The sequence below is a fragment of the Zootoca vivipara genome, chromosome 11 (genome assembly GCF_963506605.1).
Source record: "Zootoca vivipara chromosome 11, rZooViv1.1, whole genome shotgun sequence".
NCBI classification, from domain to species: Eukaryota; Metazoa; Chordata; class Lepidosauria; order Squamata; family Lacertidae; genus Zootoca; species Zootoca vivipara.
The window spans coordinates 42,431,236-42,453,446 of record NC_083286.1 but is presented as its reverse complement, the minus strand read 5'-3'; the positions used below and the strand labels follow the sequence as shown (position 1 = coordinate 42,453,446).

At 46.2% G+C, this 22,211-nt stretch overlaps 1 protein-coding gene and 1 long non-coding RNA gene across 3 annotated transcripts in view; one reads left to right on the top strand and one right to left on the bottom strand.

Annotated features, from left to right (window-relative positions):
• Window positions 1-5,323, bottom strand: part of LOC132592807 (uncharacterized) — a 25,346-nt gene extending 20,023 nt beyond the window's left edge. The window contains exon 1 of the long non-coding RNA XR_009558331.1: window positions 5,042-5,323. This is a non-coding gene — a long non-coding RNA (uncharacterized LOC132592807). The remainder of the gene's footprint in view (window positions 1-5,041) is intronic.
• Window positions 4,536-22,211, top strand: FST (follistatin). 2 transcript variants are annotated; one of them, XM_035100573.2, is made up of 6 exons: window positions 4,536-4,787; window positions 6,969-7,160; window positions 9,508-9,726; window positions 11,859-12,083; window positions 20,791-21,021; window positions 21,832-22,211. In XM_035100573.2, the coding sequence occupies exons 1-6, from the start codon at window positions 4,706-4,708 to the stop codon at window positions 21,909-21,911; spliced, it is 1,029 nt and encodes a 342-aa protein (XP_034956464.1). In that variant the 5' UTR covers window positions 4,536-4,705; the 3' UTR covers window positions 21,912-22,211. The 2 variants fall into 2 exon arrangements, with proteins under 2 accessions (XP_034956464.1, XP_034956465.1); XM_035100574.2 differs by having other exon boundaries at window positions 21,552-22,211.

The window sequence follows — 22,211 nt, the reverse complement described above, 5'->3', positions numbered from 1 at the left end:
AAGGAAGATTTCAGGTCCAACAATGCTGCTCCCCGACATTTAGGTGCAAGCAAAACCAAATGTCTAGCATTTGAAGAAGCCAAAACAATAAAGGAGACTGCAGCTGTCTCTATGCGATGTCAGAAAACAGGTGTGATTCAAGTCTCCATACCAGGGCAATCATATTGATCTGCCGATGATGCACATCTGAGGCGCATATGGGACAGTTATGACCTGTTATGAGGTTTGCTTCCAGGAATATGGGCTGTTAAAGCTGCCCAAGTAATAGCAAATACTTTCTAGAATTGGGATAAACATTTTGCCCAGTGGATCAATACGAAGCCAAGGTGAAGCATGATCAAGGTGGGAGAACGTGAACCATTCTCCAGAGCAAACGACCCTCCTTTTTATCCACACTGATCCCACACACTGGCTCAGTCCTTGACCTGATGTAACCAAGTGCTTTGCTACATGTGTGAATCGGGGAGAGGGAGTAATCTTTTCTTGAATTGCCAGGATGCTGTAAAGAATGAAGGCAGGTAAATTTTAATTTTAATTTTTTTTTGTTACTCCATCCTGTTGGCCTAGTTCTTTCTGCTGCTCTGTCCCTGACTATGTTTGCCACTGATTATGTCTCGTATTCTCATTGCATTACTTTTCTCCTTGCAGACCAAGATTAGCTGGTGACACCCAAAACCACAAAATTTCCAACAGCTGATATTTAAATCAGGGCCATGATGATGCAGAGTTTTAGTTTGCATAATTTTTCATTTAATATGGCAATTTTATCTTTTGAGTTTATATAAGTTTGCACACAAATTGCAATGGCTTTCAGGAATCATCTCTCTCTCTCTCTATCTATCTATCTATCCAGTATCCAACATGGATTGAAAGCTGAGATCCTGGGCCCACAAATGCATTTCATTTCATACTTAGCACCAACAGGAGGTACACAAGTGAAAGTTAACTGTATTCCCATCACTTCCATCCAAAACCCTCTCATCTTGGGAACCAGCTGCCTTCCAGATGTTGTTTTGTCTGGGGTTTATGGGAGGGCACCATATTTGCAAAGGGTGTAATAGATAGAGATCTACGGGGTTGTGCAAGATGAGGGTCTGTTAGGCTCAAACACGGTGCTTTTCTTCTAGAAAAAAGACAGTAGTGTACAGTTGAGTAGTGGTAGGGACACAGGTGGCGCTGTGGTCTGAACCACTGAGCCTCTTGGGCTTGTCTATCAGAAGGTCAGTGGTTCGAATCCCCGCGATGGAGTGAGCTCCTCTTGTTCTGTCCCAGCTCCTGCCAACCTAGCAGTTCGAAAGCACGCCAGTCCACGTAGATGGGAAGGTAAGCGACGTTTCCATGAGCTCTGGTTTCCATCATGGTGTCCCATTGTGCCAGAAGTGGTTTAGTCATGGTGGCCACATGACCTGGAAAGCTGTCTGTGGACAAATGCCGGCTCCCTTGGCCTGAAAGCAAGATGAGCGCTGCAACCCCATAGTCACCTTTAACTGGACTTAACCATCCAGGGGTCCTTTAACTTTTACCGTTGAGTATCCCCAGAAAAAAAAAAACACTGACTGGTATAGTAACTGTGTGACTACTTCCTAGTTCAAATATTTCCTTGGCCACAAATTCGCTGGAAGTGGCCTTAAGTCAATATGGCACCCACAACATCTGGATAACAATACCAGCTCATTTTGCCCAGATCTTGCAATACATTATTGGGGTGCTGTGTGTGCTGTGCTCTGAGTCAAATATGTGGTACAAAAGGTGGGGTGCGGTGAGGTCTGTAATCAGCCTCAGGTCACAAGAGACCCTTTTGCATCTTCGTCCGTTGTGACTTTGAGAAGAGGGTGGAAAGCCAGCGAGCTTATCCGGCTTTCTCAATGGCTAATTACTGTATTTCCTTAGAACATAAGGCAGAGATAGCCAACCAGGAGCCCTCCAGCTGTTCTAGACTACAATTCCCACCAGCCTCAGCTTTGGAGGGCCCCACGTTGACTTCCTTTGGGGGATGGCGTAAGGCTAAATCGGAGAGGCAGGACGTTTCAGCGGTAACATTTACAAGCCTGATTCATAAGGAAACGAGCAAAGTTTCAAAAGAGTCAGTGTCTGGGAAAACACCACCCGCTACGTCCGCGCGTGTTTTTAAGGGAAGCCAGAATAAATAAATAAAATATCCGGCTTTGTCAAAATCGTGCGGGAACACCGGGATCCATCCTAGACTCTGTCGCTACCTGTTTTCGACAGGAATCCCGCATTTTTAACGACGGTACCTGCAGAAGCCTGGCTTGTTTTATTCCATCCTGTCCGTGCATAACGGCATCTGCCATAAGAGGGCGCTCATCAACCCCGCATCAGGCGTGCTATTGAGAGGAAGAACAGGGGGGAAAGGGAGAGCGCGGCTGAAATGATTTGGGGAACGGGGTGAGAAGGGGAGTGGGGGGGGCTGCGGCGGAGGATGCAAAGAAGCTTCTGAAATTATCAAAATGCCCCGGAGCTCGCCAATGAAGATCATAATGACTATACACCCACCACCACCACCACCCAAATATATATACAGTATATAAATTGCAAGGGAGAGGCCAGTCATTTACCAGTCTGGTTGTGAATGGGTGTGACAGGGGGAGGGGGGGAATATGCCTCGGCGTGGTATTGTGATTCATGCCCATTTTTCAAAGGCGGGACCGTGGCCCAGTCTGAGGCACCCAAACAACTGTCTTCTAATATTAGCACGGCTGTATTTCTAGATCTATTATAGTCTGTCCAGACAGATCCCATTGTAATGGGATCTTTTATTAAAAGATTAGCACTATCTCCTGCAGTTGGTGGAAAAAAATCTGTTATCACTGAGTTATTTGCAGTTGTAGGAAGGGGGGTTGGTGGGGGGGCAGAGTGAGAGAGAGAGAGAGACTTGGGGATGGAGGGGGGAGAAGGGGCAGACGGGGGGGATAAAGGGGGGGAGTCTGAAGAAGGATCGGCCGGACTTCGGTACAAATCCCAGTGACCTGGCAGTAAGCAAGAATGTTTGCATTTTTTGCTGTCTGTTGCCTTGTTGGTAAGGGCCGGGCACTGGAAGAGGCTTGGAGGAGAAGGGTGTTGGGTGTGTGTTTTTTTATTGCTGTTTTTTAAAGAGGCGGCTTTTTGAATCAACACTCCCCATTTTTTTCCCGTTAAGTAATCGTTTGGTATAAAAGGAAATATCGCCTACTCAGTTTCATTCAGCGGTGCCAAAAAATGTTATTATAAATGAGTCCGCCAACTCTTCTTGAAAGAAGCCGAGAAGAATGCCAGACAGCGCTTAATAGACTAGCAACGCTGCAAAAGTTCATTAGGCCTGTTGCAATCGCGTCCGTCCCGTCTCTCCGCCTCCCCCGTCGTAGAGGAGGATGGCTTATTATTTTATTCTTCGGGGAAAGGGACCGCCTACGTCGCCTCCCCATCGCCAGTCCCTTCTCCTTCTCCTTCCTCCTCTCCACCGCCGCCACCACCTTCCATTGCAACTCCAAATACTCCAGACGCCCCCAAGTGAAAAGACTCACACTTGGGTATTGAACCGGGCATTAAACTTTGATTTGTTTTTGACGAGTCCCAGAGAGGGCGAAATATGTGCGCGCCAGACACTTAACTACTGTTTGGAGGTGTGAGGGTTAGAGATTTATGAGTAGCCACAACATCTGGGGCGCGGGGCTGGTGGTGGGGAGACGGCGGGAGGGGTGGGGAGACTGTGCAACACCCCCACTCCAAACACTTCCATGGAGAGGGGCGCAGGAGAGACAGACAACGAGGACAACGCCAAGGCTTCGTCCTTTTTCTCTCGGGTGGAAACTTCGTGACTGCTCAGTCGCCGTCTAGCTCAGCTGCACCTCCTTGCATGCATATATCTCTGCACACACAATTCTCTTCCGTTCCAAACGCAATCGCTGTTTTGCAACTCGCATATTTCCCCACCACCACCCGGCCAGGTTGGGTTGGGAAGGGGCAACTAGGGTGGGAAAAGCAGGCGCTGCAAACCAGCGAAATAGGCTTTCGAAACAGACTCCCTAAGAAGTAGCGTCTCCTGTCTAAACGCGCCCCTCTCCCCCCTTCTTTTCCCTGCGCCCTGGTTTCTTATTGGAGCCGGAGGGGTGCTCTTCTTCCCTCAATCTTTATAAGCTTGCTTCTTCTTTTTTTCTTTTAAGGCTATTAGAAACGGAGGTTGTTAGCTTTAGACACACGCACACAAACCACAACAACGAACGCTCCTTCCTTCCTGCTACCGCAGACAGTAAGAAAGGTGAGGCGAGTCCCTTTGGGTAGGTAGGGTCGGTCTAACCGCCAGTGTGGCGAGTGGAGTGCCTGGCTTGCGGAGCGTAAAGACTAGATGGGCGCGCGTGTCTGTGTGTGCCCGCGCGCGCGCGCACCCCAAAAAAGGGGGGGTCGGATCATTGGAAAGGGTTTCACACTGATTCGCACTCAACTTTTAAAAATCTCCAACACTCTCCCCCCCCCTCCGAACACACACAGACACTCACTCACTCTCTCTCGCGCGCGCACACACACACATTAGGAGACCGCCCACCGCAGAGCTAAGACCCCATAGATTTAAAGAGAGGCAGCATTCGGAGCCTGACGTTCATTCAATAAGCAGGCTTGTCTGTCTGGCGTGCTCTTTCGTTTCCCTCGTCTTCCTCCTGCCACTTGAGAGGTTGCGTCTTCTCTTTCCGCTGGAGGGAAATAACTAAGGATGTTAAATCAGAGAATCTTCCCGGGCATGGTTTTTCTCCTGCTGTTTTTCTGCCACTTCATGGAAGATCAAACAGCACAGGGTAAGATGCGCGTTTACGCCTTTTTAATGTGCAGATGTGCCTATTCTGTCATCCGTCTGCCTAGAGAGAGTCTGTCTGTCTACCCTTTCTGCCTTCTTTCCCCCACGCTTTTCTCCAGAGACTCCCGTCAGATGAGCTGACTGTGGAACTCAACGGGGCATGCCTCTGAGCAGACATGTCTGGGATTTTGCATGTCTACGGCTGCCGTCTCGGACATAAATAAACAAGTCCGTTCAACTCGCACTGGGACTTACTTTTTGGAGCGGAAACGTGCTTAGGATCGCTCTGCGCGGGCTCCTTGGCACAAACGGCGCAGAGGTGACAGGGCGATCCGCGTTTGGCCGGGTGCATCAGCCAGAGAAGCTAGGCGCAATCATCATTAAAATCTTGATTACCTTCATCATCATTAGCTCTACCGTAGTCCCTTTCTCAATAGCTTTTATCTTGCATCCCTAACGCGCTGCAGCTTAAATGAGCCGCTGCAGCAGCTAAGAACTTTTCTGAGTTCGACCACCACGGAGGTCTGGTTTTGAACATGTGTGAATCTGTGTGTGCTCCCGCGCGCGCTCTGAGAGAGGGAGAGGGAGGGAGGAAGGGAGAGGCAGAGGCTGTGCAGTTTTGTTTTTGTTGTTGCAGCTTTTTGGTAAGGTTGCTGTTTAATTTGCTAAAATCATCTTGGCGCGACGAGGATGGGAATATGGGCTCCAAAAGGAACTCATTATTATAGTTCACACTCCTAGAGGAAAAGGAGTTTTTTTCAAGTTTGGATAATTGTTTTATGTGCCCCTGCTTTCCTCCAGTTTTATGCCATTCTGTGAACTTTGGCAAAGGATATCTTAGGGTGATTTTTTAAAAACCCACAATGTAACCACGTAGTTACAACTAAAAGCGTTTCGCCCCATCTCCACTCCAGTATTGATTATTGATTAGATGTGGATTGAGGAGTTATAAGGATACCTCTACAGTTTAGACATGGGGTATTTATTTCTGTTTGCTTTGTTAATGATTATGCCTCCCTTGGTGCTATATTGGAACCTTAGACTGACAGCAGCTATAATACGATAATTATTATTGCCATTACCATTTTGAAGTTTTCAGGCGGATAGATTTGGGGCTTGGGACCATGTTAGTCGTGTGTGTGTGTGTGTGTGTGTGTGATTTCCTTCTGAATTCTTTGCTCTGGCAAAATTCCCATATGGATAAAGAAGCAAAATTCCCATATGGATAAAGAAGCAGAATCGATTGCCACTGAGTGTGTGGAGGAGTCACATTGGTGGTTCACGAGGAACTCACCCCCCTCCCCAAAATTCTTCATTCTCAGAGAATGGGGCTACAGGTCAAATCAGTATTCTTGGTTCGGATCCAGCAGCAGCAGACAGCCGCAAGGTTGTTGTGGGTAACCGTGTGTGTGTGTGTGTGTGTGTGTGTGTGTGTGTGTACGCGTATGTTCCCCCCCCCCAATTGTTTTTCTCTAGTAAACCCGTGTAAACTTGTGTAGCTTAATCCGATTCTTCTCTGCTTCCCTCCTGCTGCGTTTAGCAGTACGCGTGCACACTTCGGTCACTCACTCCTCCACTACAAGCCATCTATTTCTTCTATTGATGAAATCAGCAAAGTTTGATGATTTCGAAAGACTACGGTTTTATCATCGCTGCTACCACCGTTGCCAAATCCTATACTTTGGGTGGAGGAACGGGAAAGACTTATAGTGAATTTTCCCCGTCTGTTGTGTGTGCGTGCTAACTTTTATGTATTGATTAAGCAAGGGGGGGGGGTGGAGTGTGGGATGGACAAATGAGGGGGAGATAATAAGCGTCATTTTTTCCTTACGATCTTCTCCTTCCTTCCTTCCTTCTTTTTTTTAAAAAAAATAATAATTCCTGAGATCTATTTCGAACCCCTGTCACGTGCAATTAAGTCTTTTCGGGCCCCCACCCTACCCTCCAAAGCTACAGCGCTTTCTCCATATGGAAAAGTAAGACGTCAAATTGACTTGATCAGGTTATTGGAATAGCGCTTCCATTTGGTCCAGAGGAGAAGCTTCAGGTTATGAAACCGGACAAATAAAAAGTAAACAGTCTAGTAAAAGTCAATGAAAGCCGCACGTGTTGTGTCTGGGTCACTGGTAACTGACATTGATATGGCTGGGTCTCCTCTCTCTCTCTCTCTCTCTGAATGCAGCTGGGAATTGCTGGCTCCGGCAAGCCAGGAACGGCCGCTGCCAGGTCCTCTACAAAAATGGTCTCAGCAAGGAGGAGTGCTGTAAAACCGGCAGGCTTACCACTTCTTGGACCGAGGAGGACGTCAGCGATCACGTGCTTTTCAAGTGGATGATTTTCAGCGGGGGTGCCCCGAACTGTATCCCTTGCAAAGGTGGGGGCCTCTTAAAAATAAAAATAGGAAAGGACTGTATTTCTTCGCCAGCATATATAACGCCAGCGTGTTACATTCAATGAGTTGTGTGACAGCTTTGTACCTGTGTCCAGCGTAACGTGAATGAAACTGTTAAGTTGCACAGTGCTGAGTCAGACACCATTGGTCCACACTGACCAGTAGTGTTTGCTCTGACCAGCAGCGCTTCTCTCTCCAAGGTCACACAGGCAGAACATTTTTCCCAGTCCTGCAACCTGAGAATCCTTCTTATCCCTGAAGCAGTCAGAGGTGGGACTTGAGTTCTTCTGCATAGAAAGCTCTAAAACTGAGTTGCCTCCCCTTCCTAGGAAGGAGGGGACTTCTCACCCCACCCACCACAGCCTAGGGCTTCATAATTTGTGCCAAGGCTCAGAGCCCAGGCATCTGTTTTCAGTGCCGTGGGCTCAATCATGTTCCACCCTGAGATCATCTGGTGAAGAGCGGGTTACATGCTGAATAACTAACTAACCATGTGATATATGTAGCAAGGCAGAAGAGATTAAAGTGCCCCTGAGCTGGGTACAGAGTGCATTTGCCTTGCCGTTTGTTGACTAGCGAAAGCCCTACAGTAACAGAGAGGGCTTCCAGATCTCAGGTTGGTGTTTCTAGGCAGTCTGCCATCCAGTGTCTCTTTCTCTACAAGAAAATAAATGCATTGACCATAACAGCTTCTCCTTATAATAGATGTGGCTATTTTATTTTATTTTATTTTATTTTATTTTATTTTTGAAGGAGAGTTCCTGGGGCTCCAGGACTGCCTCGAGCTAATTCTAGATGTGTTTAGGGGCAGCTAGATTTATGCAGAAATAAATTCCGCAGGTAGGCTTGCCAGCAGTTCCCCCTGTGCCTCTAACAGCTGCACAACAAGCAGAAGTTTGGCAGGCCACCCTTTCCCAGTCAATTCATCTTCATGCTGGGAGCAGCTTTTTGCCACACAGCTATTATGGCCATGGGGGCCCTGCCAGAAACAACAACACCCCTGTTCCTCTTACTGACCACCAGAGTCCAAAACCTGCTGTGATGAAGACTCAAGTTGAGCTCTGGTTACATAGGGGGGGGGGGGAGAGAGAGACATGGTGTTTGAGGAAGAGGAAGGTGGCAACCACTATGAACTTTCTTTTACTGGCAACAGTGTGCAAAGTTCCACAGCAACTTTTGTTCACCTGGTGCCTTCCTGCACTGGCCGGGGCAGATGGGAGTTGTAGTCCAAAACATAAGGAGGGTGCCAGGATGGCGAAGGCTGTTTTATGAAGAACTAAGGTGTAGTAGCAACTCACTTACCCAAGTATCTTGGGCAGGATTATTCTAGAATAATAATTTTTAAAAGAAATGGATCGCAGCCAGGGCTTTTCAGAGAGGCACGTGCAACCTTGGGCTATTTAACTTAAATGACCTCCCCAATGAAAGAGGGTAGAGAACAAAGGTCAGGGGTGCTGGATGAGCAGAGAATAATAATAATAATAATAATAATAATAATAATAATAATAATAATAATAATAATAAATTTATTGTTTATACCCCGCCCATCTGGCTGGGCCTCCCCAGCCACTCTGTGTGGCTTCCAACAGAAAAATGAAATAAAATAATCTATTAAACATTAAAAGCCTCCCTAAACAGGGCTGCCTTCAGATGTCTTCTAAATGTCTGCATAGCTCAGTCAGTAGAGCATGAGACTCTTAATCTCAGGGTTCGAGCCCCATGTTGGGCAAAAGATCCCTGCATTGCAGGGGGTGGACTAGATGATCCTCGTGGCCCCTTCCAACTCTACAATTCTATGGTTCTAATGGACTGGAGAAAGGGAGGAGCTGAGGCAGATTTCCTCAAAGAAGCAATCCTTGACATGCATCTCACTTGCTCGTCCTGCGCATGCAGTTTCTCGTTGGGGATTAGCTCCTTTGGCATGCCATCAGGCGTTTAAATGGATAGCATGTTCCACCTTTTCGGGGGGGGGGGGTCTAATGTCTGTTGCTACTGCCCAATGATTGCTATTGCAGGTTAATAACTGGGGAGTACACAGACATGATTTTGTGCCTATTGCACCAGAATAAGGGGCATTTGGGAAGGAGTGGAGTGGATACAGACTTGTGCGTCACATTTAAAGCTCAGCAGATGGGAAGATCCTGTGTTTTTATTTTATGGCCTTTTGCTACGGCGAGGGGAGAGGGGGTAACCTTCCTTGTTTTCTGGGTCAGCCTGTGGTTTGTGAAGCTGTGGCGAGGACTCTGGGTGTTTCATTAAAGCAATGTCTCTGGGTTTTTCCTCCACCCGCCCCCAACACCGCCCTGCTCCCTTCCCATTTCCACTTTAGAAACCTGTGAGAACGTGGACTGTGGGCCTGGGAAGAAATGCAAAATGAACAAGAAGAACAAACCTCGGTGTGTCTGTGCTCCAGATTGCTCTAATATCACATGGAAGGGCCCGGTGTGTGGCTTGGATGGGAAAACCTACAAGAATGAGTGTGCCCTTCTGAAAGCCAGGTGTAAAGAGCAGCCTGAACTTGAAGTCCAGTACCAGGGCAGATGCAAAAGTAAGTTTGCAACAAATCTGTTCTCTGGGCAATGCTGGGGGGAGAAGGTATATCTGGAAAATCAGGAGCTGCTGATGCTCCCGATATACTACGTACTTATCATGGTATATAATACAGGAGATACCAGTGCAGAAAAGTGCCTTGTGGATTCTAACTCAAGTTCCCCCAATAAGGATTGTGTACACACCATACATTTAAAGCACATGGCTTCCCCTCTAAAAAAAGAAAGAAAGAAAGAGGAAAAAGAATCCTGGGAACTGTAGTTTGTTAAGGGTGCCGGGACGTCTGTCCTACCCATGTGTAATGGAATGAGGTGGTAGAGTCCTCAGGCGGTTGGCTCAATTGTTCCTCTTCAGGCTATAGGTGGGGAATGCCACTTGAAAATTACCCCCCACCACCACCAAAAAACAATTATACAGTATGTACAATTAAAACCTATGTACAATTAAAAAGCAAGAATCATCCTGGAGAATAGTTAACGCTGCCCCTGCTCCTTGATGCCCTAGTTGTTTTCATGCGCTGGGAGCTGTTACTTTTTCCACAAGAGAACATTCACAGTGTCACACTCATCCACATCCCGGGGTGGATGTTGGTAGTATGGCGTCCCGGGCAAGAACAAAATTTGGCGCGCACCCCCCCCCCCCCGCCTAAATATTTCTTATTTACAGTTGTTGTTTTATGGCTCTTCTCAGTAGGGACCCATATAAATATAGGTGGTGGTGTGGTGATTTTGTGCCCTCTTGGCTTGGCAAGGGTTCACCACAAGGGGCACTGGGATTCAGACGATGTGACGCCTACTTCAAGTTTTGAAAACTGCATTGCTATCCATGTTGTGGCTAGTAAACCAAGCAGGGGTAGGGAACTGGATCTGGCCAATGGGCCGGATCCTTATGTCCCCTTTGCCGCCACAGATAAGGGAGACTTAAAACATAGCAAGTTCATTCCCTCCCCCACCCCCCCCACTGTGTGTCAATTCACATTTGCATGGTGTTGTTCACACCAGGCAGGAGACAGATGTGTCTTTGCCTGGATGTGCATGGTTTTGCAACCCTCTCCACCTGGAATTCCTGCTCTTGCAGCTGTCATCTGCCTCATGTGTGGCGGCTGTCACACACACACACACACACACACACACATCCTTCTTAAGTATGAAGTAAATGCGGCTAGTCAAATTGAAGCTCTACATGGGGCTATCTTTGAAGGTGACTCAGAAACTATAACTCATCCAAAATGTGGCTGCCAGACTGGGAACTGGGAGCGGCTGCCGGGACTATATAACTCCGGTCCTGAAATATCTACATTGGCTCCCAGTACATTTCCTAGCACAATTCAAAATGTTGGTGCTGATGTTTAAAACCCTAAACTGCTTCAGCTCTGTGTACCTGAAGGAGCATCTCCACCCCCACTGTTCAGCCTGGACACGAGGTCCAGCTCTGAGGGCCTTCTGGCGGTTCCCTCACCGCGAGAAGTGAAGTTACAGGGAACCAGGCAGAGGGCCTTCTCAGCAGTGGCACCCTCCCTGTGGAATGCCCTTCCATCAGATGTCAAGGAGATAAACAACTACACAACCTGCTAAATACATTTGAAGGCAGTCCTGTAACAGAATTTTATATTCTGTTGGAATCTCTCCAGAGTGGCTGGGGCAGCCCAGTTGGATGAGTGGGAGGGTAATAAGTAACAAATCACTATTATTGTTGTAAACTGCTTTGAGAAAAACAGCAGTTTACATCAAGGAACTAGAGGATTCACCTGGATTGCAACAAACTTAAAAAACTGGAAATGGGAGCCCACTAGATGAGGACTAAGCAGTCTGACTTGTTTTTGCCTGCTCACGCTTTACAAGCCCTGATGTGTGGGGCAGACAGATATATTTGTAGGGGTGGAGCAGGTGGGCCAGAATGGTTTGAGAAAAACAGGCCTAATTAGCCAGAGATGGGCCAGAGACTCCCCATCTGAGACAGAGAATCGTAAGTCGTCATCTCTTCACTGTGTTCATTTCCATTAAATGTAAAAAGCTACTAAACAACTTCTCAATGATGGTTGTTGGTGCCACATGTTATTCTAGGCTGCTTGGTAGTGGAGGTGGCTCCTGTTGTTGCTCACAGGCTTGTCCCCCCTGTCTATTCTTTCAGAGACCTGTAGGGATGTTTTGTGCCCTGGCAGCTCCACGTGTGTGGTCGACCAAAACAATAATGCCAACTGTGTGACATGCAATCGGATTTGCCCAGAGCCTACCTCCCCTGAACAGTATCTCTGTGGGAACGACGGGATCACATATGCAAGCGCTTGTCATCTGAGGAAAGCGACCTGCCTGCTCGGAAGATCCATTGGTCTAGCCTACGAAGGAAAATGTATCAGTAAGTACCATGCATTGGGGAGGGGGGGAAAGCGAGAGGCCTGAATGAAGAAGGCTACACCATCCAACTTGGGACCTGTGCCTCATGGGTGGAACCAGATATTGTGAGGGAAGCACAGGGCTCCCTGCTCGGCGTCTAGTGGAAAGGCAGCCACAGGAGAGAACTGACAGGTGGAAGGAGTGTTTATGGAAGGACCTTGGCTCAGTGCTAGTGCATCTGTCCTGCCTGCAGAAGGTTGAATCCCTGCCATCTCCAGGCAGGGCTGGGAGAAAACCCAGTTTCGATTCCTGGAGAACTGCTGCCCATCAGTGTAGACAATACTTGGCATAAGACAGCTTCCTATGATCCTGCGTTCAACCTTTACCCTGACCAGTTCTCCTCTTCAAGTCATTTTAAATAGATTTCCCCCATCTGAGGACATACACCCCTTCTTTCTGCCCACAGAACCTCTTCTGTGTGGGCTCTCCACCAGTTATCTTGGTAGGTTTTCTGAGTTAACCTCAGGTGAGTGAGGGCCAACTGTATCTATGGAACAGTGAGGAAAATACTGTTTTATAGAATCACACTGCAGGAATGTAGGACTTTGAACACTCAAAAGGTGCTCTATGAACATTAAATGTTACCATTTACTGTTATTGTAATCCTCATTCTGCTTCCTCTTGTCTCACGGGGAAGTTTACCAATGTGTGGAGCGGCAAATGACTTGTGGGCCTACCCTATCGGGAGTCAGAGAACTTCCAACAATCGCCTTAACAAGAAGGGCAATGAGCGCCATACAACAGCCAGTGTCAGGGAGTGTCTGTTCAATATTGGCTGGACGAGACACCTGGATTTGGGCAACCTGCTTTCAGGGTATCTGTGCCCCTCAGAAATAGGTGGCATAAGCCAGCAAGGCAAATATATATTCATTTACTTTACACACACTGGCCCCCACAATGATTCTGTGAGGTATGATTTCCATTTTAAAGTTAAAGAACTAAAGGCTGTAAGAGAAAGAAGGTGTGAGACTTGATCAAGGCTACCTGGTGATTCTGTGAGAGGGATCTTATTTCAAACCACCTTTGCCTGCTCTCAAACTACATTTCTATTACAATTGAGATGCCAAGGTTCAGATCAGGGGTGAAGAAGCTGCTGACTAAATATTCCATCATTGCTAAATGTTGGCTGTGCAGGTTGGGGCTGATGAGAATTGGAGTCCAACCATGGTGGAGCCTCAAGTTCCCCACACCTGATTTAGTTGCTAAATTGCTTAGATGAATCGATTTCAAACAATTATATTGACTGAAAAGGTGCCCTGAGGTCAACTTGAAAATTATTTTTAATAGCCATCGTTGTGAACACTGCAGACAGAGAGCATCATCTTGCAAGAGGCATTCTCTCCTATGTGAAAGGGGAATACCTCTTACAAAATTCTGATGTATACATCATTCAAACCAAATTTCAGCATGCTTCCCTCTTAAGAACTGCTGTGGCTTTTTTCCTCTCATGGGAAAATGTACATAGATTGATGGAAAAATCCTAACACATGTGGTCCATGTCAATGACTTGAGATGTTAGGAAGCTGCATGGATTCCTCCCTGCTGGCCTCTGCACCACTAGTATGGGATGACTCCACTGTGGCAGAGGCCCCATGCTATCATACCCCCCCCAACATTTCTCCAATGAAAATAGGGAGGTCCCATTCCATAATGATATTTTTTTTACTATTTATACCCCACATATCTTACTGGGGTGCCCCAGCCATTCTAGGCAGCTCCCAGCATATATAAAAACACAATAAAACATTAAACATTTTAAAAAAAAACCTTCCTTATACAGTAATACCTCCACGAACGTCCGCCTCGTCTAGCGTCCATTCCGGCAAACGTCTGCGGCAAACCCAGAAGCGCGTGTGCGCAAACGCAGCGCTTTGCCCTGCGTCCTTTTTGGCTAGTGGCTGGGGCTCCGGAACGGATCCCAGTCGCAAAACAAGGTATGACTGTACAGGATTGCCTTTAAACAACTCAAGGGTCAGATAACTCCATAACCTCCAACATTTCTCCAATGAAAATAGGGGCATCCTAGGGGGAAGTGGGACATTCTGGGATCAAATCGGAAACCTGGAATGTCTTCTCTAAATCAGGGATGTCCCTGGGAAACAGGGGCACTTGGAGGGTCTGTGCTATGCCCAAGTGGGCACAAAAAAAGCTCACGAAGCCCTAAAATAGGGCTTTCCATTGTGGGGAGCCACCTGCTTTAGAGCCACTGGATCCAAAGCCCTGTGTATCCCCTGAGGTCCCCTGCCCCCACGATCCATGAGCTGATCTAACTAGTATTTGGATGTGGTGGTGACAAGTAGACATCTTTAGTGTTGCACTGTTAATCAATTAAACTATCAGGTAATAATAATCCCCTAAAATTTCTCCTTCATCCAGCAACCATAATCATTCTAATACAATCTCTTTACAACAGAAGAGGAGCAGATGGCAGTTTAAGTGACAGCAAGGAGAGAGTCTCGGGAGTTGGGCTGGTGCTGAAATTCATAACTCCAGGCTTTAAAAATGCAGATTTGGGTAACTCCAATAGGAAACTAGTATTGTGAGCCCAAAAACGCAAATTTGGGTAACTACAATATGAGGCTGGTATTATGAGACCCAAATTTCTTCTCCGGTTCAGATTTTAACCTGTGTCCAATAAGACCTTCAGTCCTCCTTTCCATCCTATCACCAAGGCTAGAAAGTGGTTTCTCTCATCCCTTCTTTCTCTGATGCTATGGCTATGCACACTACATGGCTTCACTACAAACTGTTATTTCCCACTCCTGTGAGAGATCTAGATTTTTTTTAAGGGAGAAAAGCTATTTTCGGTCCATGTAAAATAATATTCCCCATGAATTGTTGTTCAGGCAGTTGTTTCTATTGGAATCCAGTTCTATTGGAATCCAGTTGACTTCAACACTGAAGCCATGTGGTCTGAAAACATCTTCAAAGATCTGGTATCCTCATGTATTAGGGGTTCCAATGGGAGGTGGGCCAAAGATTTGTCCTCAGTAATTGTCAGCGGAATTAAATCGAAAGTTTTCTTGAACTAAAACCTGGATTTCTGGATTCCAGGAATACATTCCTACTTGGTTTTTAAGTAATTTTGGAACTTTTAGCATTTTCTTCTGCTGTGGTTTTGGTGTAGAAGATGAGGCATGGAATGTGTTGTGCAAGGGGTGCGCCAGTTTTTCTGTGCTTTTTGGTCAAGACTAACCGTTTCAGTGGCATGGAAATTTCTACAGAAAACCCACTTTTCTAATTCCATTTACCTGGCTGCTATATCTCTGCCATTCCCCCTCTTGCTGCAACTTCTTGCACATTCTTCATAGATCACCGTACCCACTGAGGAATTAAGTATGAGATATCATTACAATTTTGCAAAGCCAGTCAGATTTGTATCACAGACGGCAGCTAAGGGATAAGTGAGGGCAACTGAAACAAACCTTTTTTGTACACCCCAGAATTGAGACTTTCATCACTGGCAGAAATACAGTCAAATGCAGTTAATACTTCTAGCCCTAGTTAACTTGATAATTTTTCTACAAAACCCAGTTCCCTGCTGATTCCAGTATGGAACTTGAAGATAGAGGGGTGGGGTTGCATGTGATAGGAGACGGCTTTTGCCTGTTTCCACAGAACACACACTCCTCTCCATCTTCCAGAAACTTTCTCATTAACCTTGGAGATGCTTTATAACTCTGTCCTATTGGGGAAACATGGGAGTTCAGCTCGTTGCTCTTCCCTTTCTCCAAAAACGCAGGCTTTTGAAGAAAGGGCTTTTTAACCTCATTCCACAAACAGTGGACAGCATGTTAAACTGCCAGTGCTGTACCAATTCAGATTGCAGCTATGGACCTACATGATCAAGTGCTTCTCCATACAATAAATAAATAAACGTAGTAGAAAAGTAGATCAAAAAGAGAACTTCTAGCTTAGCTTTTTTTCCCCTGGCATTCTAGTTTTCTAGGGATTTTTGCAGGGATCTCTCTCTCTCTCTCTCTTTTGCATTCAGCCATTTGAGCTCATATATGCAGTTCGAATCCCCGCGACGGGGTGAGCTCCCGTTGTTCGGTCCCTGCTCCTGCCCACCTAGCAGTTCAAAAGCACGTCAAAGTGCAAGTAGATAAATAGGTACCGCTCCAGCGGGAAGGTAAACGGCGTTTCTGTGTGCTGCTCTGGTTCGCCAGAAGCGGCTTAGTCATGCTGGCCACATGACCCGGAAGCTGTCTGTGGACAAACGCCGCCTCCCTCGGCCTATAGAGCAAGATGAGTGCGCAACCCCAGAGTCGTCCGTGACTGGACCTAATGGTTAGGGGTACCTTTACCTTTAATACAGTCTGAAGAGGCATTGTCCTGGCAAAGTTTTACCACCTCATCTGCCATTTGTGGGGGTCAGAGTTTAGATTAGCTCTAATCTATCCTGTGTCTTCCCCAAGACCAAGTGGTGTGCATCACAGCTGAGCAGGGTTCTGAATGTATGTTTAACTTATTTTAATCCGGCACTCTATAGACACTACACCTCAGTAGCTCCTTTGTACTTACACTCCCTTACATTAAGGACTCTATCCTGCTCTGCCACCCAGGCAGCTTTCCTAAGTGCTATTAAAAGCACATTTTAGTTCAGAATCCATCACTTGTGAGCATTTACAATGGATGATAAAAAGCAAAGAACTTCATATTTTAAGTCTGTGACTTCTACAAGTGGAAAATGCAGAACCCTAATTGAGCATACCTGTGGAGATCAGCCAATTGGTGATATCTGCCAGTGTCAAAATTAGTGACGGGGAACCATCACTACCCACCCTGGTCATGCATGGTGCTGGGCTTGGAAAAAACAAATTCAGAAAAAAATAAACTCAGCCTGTTGTCTCCCTGATGATATCACTGACAGCATGACAGGTTCTGATCACTCCCTCAGCTGCTTCAGTGAGCTTTCAAGTCATCCCCCCCCCACTACCCACTTGCATTCTCATCTTTCTAGGGCTGCCATATGTCTGGAATACGTGCATCAAAAATGGCACCCAGGTGGCATTTTTGGAAATCAGTCAATATGTCTGGGGAAACCCAGGCATATGACAGTCCATATCAGAAATGTGGTTTTATTTGGCAAATAATATTTTTTTTTAAAAAAAAAAAGCGCTCAACAACCGTTTTTGTCCGGATTTTCAGTTTTTGAAATATGGCAACCCTACATCCTTCCATTTATGTTTGGTCAAGGGATTAAAGCACATAGTGGACATTTAGGTTTGCACAATTGAAGAAGATTGAAGTGCTCTGGGGCCTTAGTGTAACAAATCCACTTTTAAAAAAATATCAACAGACTTTCTGCAGTTAGGAAAGTGACGGGGAAGTACACTGAAAAGTGTGGGATGAAGGAACGATTAACACGAAGCTATATAAACACTGCACAAGCAGAAGATGAGCAAAACAAGGGGACTTTCTTTCATATTCACCTCTCTTATGCCTGGACCATTGAGAAATTGAATTTCCGCAGTGGGGGGAAACTAGATACCCCACAGGAGTGAGGGAATAACAGTGCAGCCATGTCAGCATGCATAATAGCCATAGCATCAGAGAAAGAAAATAATACAGGTTTCAGCTGAAAGTTGTACAACTGAATTCCCTATATAATTTACTGATTTGATAATTGGTTGCAAATTATATATCTTGTACTGAATTTATGGACAGAAAGAAAGGCAACAGCTACAATCTAAAAAGCACCTTGCATGTGGCCAAGATCTTAGATTTTTAACAGCAGCTCTCCCCCCCCGCCCCACCTCACCACTGCCCTATACACTCACATGCGAAAAGGTAAAGGGACCCCTGACCATTAGGTCCAGTCAATAAAGACTGCAGTGGATCCTTCAAGGTAAATAAATTTAACCTGGTATTAGTGTTCATGCACCACAAGCCATTGTACTGGTTGCATGAAATGTTGTCCTCAGTTGGCTGTAAATATTGAAGCTAAAGGACCTTGACTTGCAAAATGTACAGCCTGTGACATTCCTATGCAAATTCAAACATAGGCAAAATGAGTACAGCGACGGTTCAAAACAGAGAGGTTTCTGATCACGCACTCTTCCCTTGCTTTGCTGTGCTAACTTAACACCTAGAGTGGGAGACAAAACTTTGATCTTGATTGGGCTCCTTACTGTAACACGAGCTGATTTTGCAACTCCTTCTGGTGTCATAAGTGGTTTGCTACATTATCTGACCCTTCTGAGAATGCAGAGTTAGTCATTCAGTGTGACCGTTGCGGCTGGGTCTTCTACTGTTTATAAAAATAGAAGACTAATTGAGCCCTAGAAAGCAAGATGCTTCTTCCTCCCTCCCTCCCTCCCTCCCTCCCTCCCTCCCTCCCTCCTCGCATGCCTTTCCCTTAAAAATCCTATTCTGATCTTTGCACTCTGGTCTCAAAAATCTAGCATAGGGGTCTTGGGATCAGCAGCAATTACTAGTTTATAACATTGTGCCAGCACTGGGAGCTGTCCCTATGCTCAGAGTTGGCTCAGCAGCTCATGTGGAAGCTGTTACATTGGCAGTAGACCACAACCTCTGACCTGGAACATCAGTAGGACACAAGAGCCACATAGCCCACTTCTAAGTCCTCCTGGATTCCATGGGATTTTCTCCCTAGAGAGTATGCTTATGATTACGGATCTCAGTGGCAATGTGTGTCTCCAACAGCCCCTTTGTCAGGCAACCTAGGGCCATTTTGGAGGCCGTCATGTGTTTTCTTTTATTCATAGGGAATGGGCCTTAAAAATTCACCTTGAATCTCTGCCTTTTTAAAACTCCGGTTCCTTTCAAGGTCACTCTGAATTCTCTCTGCTTTGATTTGTGTTTCTAGTTCCCAGGCACCGTGTCTAAAACAACTCTGTGTTTCTTCATTCGCTTGTAATGGGGAATCTAACATTAGCTAAAACCTTTCCCCTATTTTGGCCAGAGTGGATGAAGTTTGTAGGCACAGGAGTCCTTTCAGAGTGGATTATGCCTGTCAAATTGCGGATAAATTGATCCAAGTGTTTTTTTGGTTTTTTTTGTGAGGGACATAAAAGGGATTCATTTTCGTCCATAATCCTGGGTGGGCGGGCCTGTCTGTCTTTTTGACATGGCCCTTCAGCATGGGAGACAGGGCAAGACTTCTGAATCACTCTGATTCACCTTGTTATCCCAGGTGACAGAGAGCTGACACTCACCCCTAGAGCTTCCCTATAGTCAGGGCCAGCCCTACCACTAGGCAAAGTGAGGGAACCACCTCAGGCAGCAGATGCTGGTGGGTAGAAGCAGCAACCACCAAATGTTCCTCCTGAGCTCTGCAGCCATTCCCTTGTGTTGCCACACAGCCTCTCCTGGCCTCTCTAGGTGTGGTTAAGAGCATTATCCCGTCATTAGTGTGGAAGTAAGATCCAACCACCAGCACAGTTGGTTTCTGTATGTGGAGTAGAGGAGTGTCACCACCTTGTCCTTCACCCCAGACAACATAATTTTAGGGGCTGGCACTTTCTGTGGTGGCTCTTGCCGATAAATCAGATTTATAGGATTTGGACTTGGCCATGGCAAGGGTTTCAGCTTGAGCCATTACACCCAAAGGCAAGTAGAGTAAAACAATCTTAAGGCTAGCAAAGGAACAGATGCATAGCTGTCAACCCTCCTGTTTTTGGCGGGAAACCCCCGGATTTAAATCTGTTTCCCGCCGCACCCCCCGGATTGTTTGATATCCTGGAAATTTACTGGATTTCAAATGAAGCAGCTCCTCTCCCTCCCTACCGGCTCAGCACCGGTAAAACGCCTCGCTCGGCGGCTGGCTGCTCGCTCACTTGCCAAGTGTTGCCGGAAATCGCCGCTCTGCCCATGTCTGGGCACTGAAAATCGCTTCTGCGCATGTCTGGACATGTGCTGAAGTGATTCCCAGTGCCCAGACATGTGGACACGGGCAGCCCGGCACTGGAAGTCACTTCTGCACATGTCCGGTCCCTTATTTTCCAATCCGGAAGTTGACAGCTATGAACAGATGGCACTCTTCAACCTTCCATGTTCAGAAAGTGGATCAGGCTAGCAAATGAATCTTGTTTCCAAACAGGAGAAGGAACAGGATTCTGCACCAAACAGGAGGATAGCAGTAAAGCTTATGGGGTGCAGGGCAGGCTGGGTAGCCCACACAGCTCTGCTACCCATCACCTCACTGCTATGCCTCTCAGCCACCAGCATCGTGACCCTGTCTCTCTACCTAGGGACAAAGCCAGAATTAGTTGGCCCTGCCTATCATTGTCTCTTGTTCTACCTGCCGTTGACTCTGGTTGCATCTACTGTTGGCCTAAGGGGCACCAGCCTCTGCTGATTGAGAGTGTTGGATTGAGAGTGTTTAGCCTCCAGTGCCTTTAGCTGAAACCCTCTTCTAGCTAAAACTTTCAGCCAGGGCCCCAGCCTCCATCAGAAAACCAGGAGACAAGTAAAACTCAATTTTAAGTCCTAGCTTCTCCCCACACCTCCAGCTCCACTGCCTCCTGTTGGGCAGTCACGGGGTTGTTCTTTTTGGAATCGTCTTTGTAACCCTGCAGAAATTGTCAGAATATAAATTCACAGTTACTTTGCTTTTGTTCTTTTTTAAAAAAACAAGCAAGCAAACGTCAACCTCTTTCCCCCTCCCCTCTTTTTTTTTATTTTTAAATGAAAATCTCTTGTAGAGGCCAAATCTTGCGAAGACATCCAGTGCAGCACCGGGAAGAAATGTTTGTGGGATTTAAAAGTGGGCAGAGGCCGGTGTGCCCTCTGCGACGAGCTCTGTCCCGAAAGCAAATCGGATGAAGCTGTTTGTGCCAGCGATAACACCACTTACCCAAGCGAATGCGCTATGAAGGAGGCAGCGTGTTCACTGGGTGTACTTTTGGAAGTAAAGCACCCAGGATCTTGCAACTGTAAGTGAGATTTTTAACCTTCCCAGGAACGGTTACCTTCTGAAGGCAAAACAGTCCCCAGTTTAGGGAAGACTGACACCCTTATTAAACATTTAAAGGGAACATGAGAGGGATCTCATACAGAAAGATTTAAGTATTATACAGACGTCTTGTGGTTCGTAAGGCATAACAGATAGCCAACAGCGGACATTTTGGGGAGCCTTTTCTCATTGTAGGAAAGGGTCTGCTTAACATGATCAGAGGGCTGCCTTAAATGCATCTTCCGGGCGATTTCCTGCCCTCTCTTAATATTGTTTGCTTCAGTGTGCTTTGATGTTTGCTTTATTAACACTTGGCTACAATCTAATCGCACCCTCCCTCCCCACTCCCTCCCGCAACCCCCACCCCCACCCCCACCCCGCCGAAACTAGCTTAACACTTAACCACGTGGGCTGCTGTCTCCTTGCAGTTGCCTCTGAATGAAGGACTCAAAAAATAAAAAAGCAGTTTAAAAAACCTAGAACACAAGAGCACTTTTTATCTAATTTCAGGAATCTGCCAAAAAAACCTGAGCCATTGAGTCTTCAGAACTTGCTGCAGTTATGACTTCATAGATTATGTAACACACACACACATGCACACCAAAACTTTATTGCGTAACAGCAGGTGCCAAAGCGCATCTCACTACAAGCCACGGTTAAAAAAAAAAGAGAGTAAAAATGCAACTCTCTACCAAGGCTATGCAGGGGGCTTTGAAAACATGCACTGAGCTGCTTCTGCGCTGTTGTTGTCCGTGTTTAAACAACAGCTCCCCTGTATTCTCCCATCTAGCCATTAATGAAGATGCTGAGGAAGAAGAAGAAGACGACGACCAGGACTACAGCTTTCCTATATCTTCCAATCTGTGGTAAAACTTCCATCACTTTTGGAACAGCCATTGGGCAAGAAATACAATGTCCATACTGTACATAAATGTATGCTTATTTATTTGGGGAAGAAAAAAGTATACATATAGTTGAATCTTGTAGACATTTATTTATACTGTGTCATGTTTTATAATTTATACATAAAAAATGTCCGATTGACTGTACACCTTTTTTTTTTTTGAAAGAAATTTAATCGTTATGGGATGAACAGTGTTATTTATTGTGAGGTCTCTTGCCTGTATAGTAAAGCTTCTTCTTTTTTTTTCTTGTAAACTATAAATCCAT